The following is a 3,335-nucleotide window of genomic DNA, read 5'->3' on the forward strand; positions in this document are numbered from 1 at the left end:
AGCTGACTATATATGGGGGAAAAAAACCCGTTTATTTTTCTCCCTTTGCTTTGCCCGGTGGAGTTAACAGCTTTGTCTTCTGCGGCAGCTTCCGTCCCCCGTCCCAGATAAGGCAGCTCTCCGTGTTTTCCAACGTAGCAGCTGGAAGAGAAGGGGAGGGAAACCTGTTAAAAATAAAGAGCTAATGGTAAAAACACCCGGGCTGGCAGGAAGAGGCAGAAGCAGGTTGGGGCCTTCGAAGTGTTTTTACCAGGCTTCGCAGGATTGGCTCGGTTCTGATTATTATTATTTAAAAGCACACCCTTCGGCACGTGAGAAAAAAACAAAACCCAAGCGTGTGCTTCTTGCTCTCCTCTCAAACCTCATACCCTGGCGAGGTTCTGCTAATCTTTATATATAAACTTAATCCTTTCTTCCAGGCTCCTGGAAGACAGCAGGGAGAGCTTTTATGGTCGCAAGGGGTATTTTTTACTCTGAATCCTGCATCCTTTGGGGACTCTCAGCTGGGAGATCGCCTCGGATGAGACGTTTCTCACCCAAAAAAAAAACCCCAAAAAACCTTCCAATGCTTTAAAAAACGCCAGGTTCACCAGCGTGTTCCCCAGCCTGAACATGTCCGTGAAGAGACGGTAACAGACGCTGCAGGACTACAAGCGCCTGCAGTCCAAGGTGGAGAAGTACGAGGAGAAGGAGAGGACCGGCCCCGTCCTCGCCAAGCTGCACCAGGTACCCAAATCCCTGGGGAAAAGCCCCAAAATTGTGTCCCAAGAGCTTTTCTCGTGGCGGTCAAAGTCCACGCCGAGCCCACGCGGAAGCAAATGGATGGGAAGCAAACGGGTGGGTTTTATCAGGGATGGGGATGGGAGAGGTCAGCGAAGGGGATTTTTTCCAAATTAAAATGGAATAAAAGCCCCTGGAGGTCGGGCTGCCAGCGCTGGAGCCGTCACACGAGGGGTTTCCCCACGTCCGAGCGAGCAGCTGGATGGGGAAGGGGGAAGCGCGGGGCTTTATGTTTACCACCTGTTACAGCAATTCAGCCTGGAAAATCGCAGTAATTGGTTAAGAGGAAGCTTTGCCAGATTCCTTTCTCTCTCCTAAATTTTAGCACAATCGCAATTTTTTTTTTTTTTTAAAGTAAATCTACACCAGCATTTCCCCTCAAATCTCTCGCTCCCGCTTGATCCTCAAAGGAACAGTTGACTTTCTCGGCGTCAAAGAACACGTGTGGGGGTTTTTTCTGACGACTTTCCCCGCAAAAATTAAGTTTTGTGTTAAAGAATAGCCCTATCAGCCTTAACAAAAGAGCCCTCCGATTTAATAGTAAGCAGCTTACTTCGCTTAGCCTCAGTGACTAAAGCTGTGGCTGGAAAAAAATGGGAATGCTTTTGTCCTGGTGATTAAGCAGGTTTTAGTTATTTAATTTTTTTTCCCCTTAATGAACTTCGGTGTGATCTAAAAAAAACCAAAGATCTTACCTAACCACTGCGTGAGCTTAAACACCTGCAGGAACCTTAACCAACCCTGAACCTGGGGCATCCTAGAGGTCCTAAAATTTGGTGGGAAATAGCATCATCTCCTTCAGGGATCTTTATGGAGATGCAAATCTGCATTTTTCCCTTCAGCCACCGTTCGCTCCAGCTCTTCTGCTTTTCGTTGCCCCGCGTGAGCTCCGCCCCGGGGAGTTCTGACCCTCCTTGTTTCATTCTCAGACCTCCTCAGTGATTTAAGGTTCTGCCAGGCTTTGTCCCTGTCACCCCACCGGCGCCGCGGCTGGGCTGGGCTCGCCGGGTCGCTCCCGCCCGTCGGAATGGCACCGGGATTAAGTGGCAGACTCGAACCGGTCTAATATTTCACAGCCCACCCCCTCCTGCCCTTTTCCACACCATCTCAGAGACATTTCCCTTTCTCCCCACGCTTCTCTTTAAAGAAGCCAGTTGGACTCGCCGAGCTGAAGGTCACGGGCGAAAGTGACAGTGGGGGTAGGATCCTCTGGGGATGATGCTCTTGCGGATCGCAGGGGACGCATACGTGGCCCGGGAGGTTCTCCAGCCCAGCTGAGCTTTGGGTCTGGTTTTTCTCCACGTTCCTCTGAAGGGGAGAGGACCATCTGAGTTGTGGTCTCTGCAGCAGCCTCTCTAGGTTGTGCTGGCTTGCCAGGGTCAGAGCTTGGGTCCCACCAGTCCCTTTAATTGTCCTCAGGTCAAAGCAGAGCAGTCTTCTGACCTGAGGTGGCTTTCCTGGAGGTCTGCCCAAAGGAAGGGCATTTCCCCACGTCTCCTCTCTCCTTTCGCAGGCCCGTGAAGAGCTGAGGCCCGTGAAGGAGGATTTTGAAGGCAAAAACAAGCAGCTCCTGGAGGAAATGCCCAAGTTTTACAGCAGCCGCATCGATTATTTCAAACCCAGCTTCGAGTCGCTGGTCCGGGCGCAGGTGAGACGTCAGCCCTGGCTGCCAGCACTGCCGGGCGTCCCTTTGGTGGGCGTCAGGGGTCTCCCTGGAGGCAGATTGGTCTGTGGGCAAGGCCCCTTCTTGAGCTGAGCTTCGCACACAGGTAACACACACAGCAAACCTCTGCCCAAACGCCGTTACCTCCAGCAGGGAGAGGGCACAGGGAGCGGTGGTGGGACACTGGGCACCCTTAGACCTTCTCCTGGCAGGAGATCAGGTTGGCATCTGCCGATACTGATGCAGTGCCTGGTAGAAAGGGCAACCAGAGATGGGTTTTCCCTGATTTATGTGGATCTGCCTCCTATCAGGGACACTCCTGGCAAGTAGCACAGTTCAAGCCCCGGTTCTACATGAGCTGTTGGCCTTTGATGGCTTTAGTCATCTGGGCCACGTCACCTCTTTGTGTTTGTAGTCCTGAGCTCAGGGTTGGATCATGTTTGAGACTATGTGATGCTCAGGGCTCATCTTTAGGCTTTCTTCTGGCTCCTGGTAACCAGAACCAGCGTGTGCTGGCAGGAGGCTGCTCTGTAATCTCCACACCAAGGACTGGCAGGAAGGGGTGGCCTAAATAACCCACAGCCTCCTTTGATTTCCACCCTCCAGCTTCCTTCTGCGACTTGCTGCCACTCCTCCTCCATCTCCCTTCTCCTCTCACCCCTTTCTTCAGGCTGGAGAGGAACGTTGTCAGGATCTAATCTAGTTTTGAAGCCCAGGTATCTCGTGCCCTGGATCAGGGGGGTGGTCCAGCACCAAGAGAAACCACATCCCTCTACTCGTGTAGTTTTTCCTGTGGTGTATCTCTTTTTTTTAATGTTTTTTTTATGGAAGGGAGCTGCGGCAGTGCCACCGGTGCGGCAGGGTGGCTGCAAGGAGGTTGCAAAGAGCACGT

At 52.2% G+C, this 3,335-nt stretch overlaps 1 protein-coding gene across 1 annotated transcript; it reads left to right on the top strand.

The window, feature by feature from the left end:
• Nucleotides 1–503: 503 nt before the first annotated feature.
• BIN3 (bridging integrator 3) lies at nt 504–2,428 on the top strand (the record flags this gene model as incomplete). The annotated part of the gene is given in 2 exon segments (XM_009873143.1): nt 504–726; nt 2,294–2,428. Coding segments are annotated over 2 exon segments (358 nt in total), but the record flags the coding sequence as incomplete, so codon positions are not given.
• Nucleotides 2,429–3,335: the final 907 nt, after the last annotated feature.

This window comes from Apaloderma vittatum, unplaced genomic scaffold (assembly GCF_000703405.1).
Source record: "Apaloderma vittatum isolate BGI_N311 unplaced genomic scaffold, ASM70340v1 scaffold26797, whole genome shotgun sequence".
In the NCBI taxonomy this organism is placed as follows: Eukaryota; Metazoa; Chordata; class Aves; order Trogoniformes; family Trogonidae; genus Apaloderma; species Apaloderma vittatum.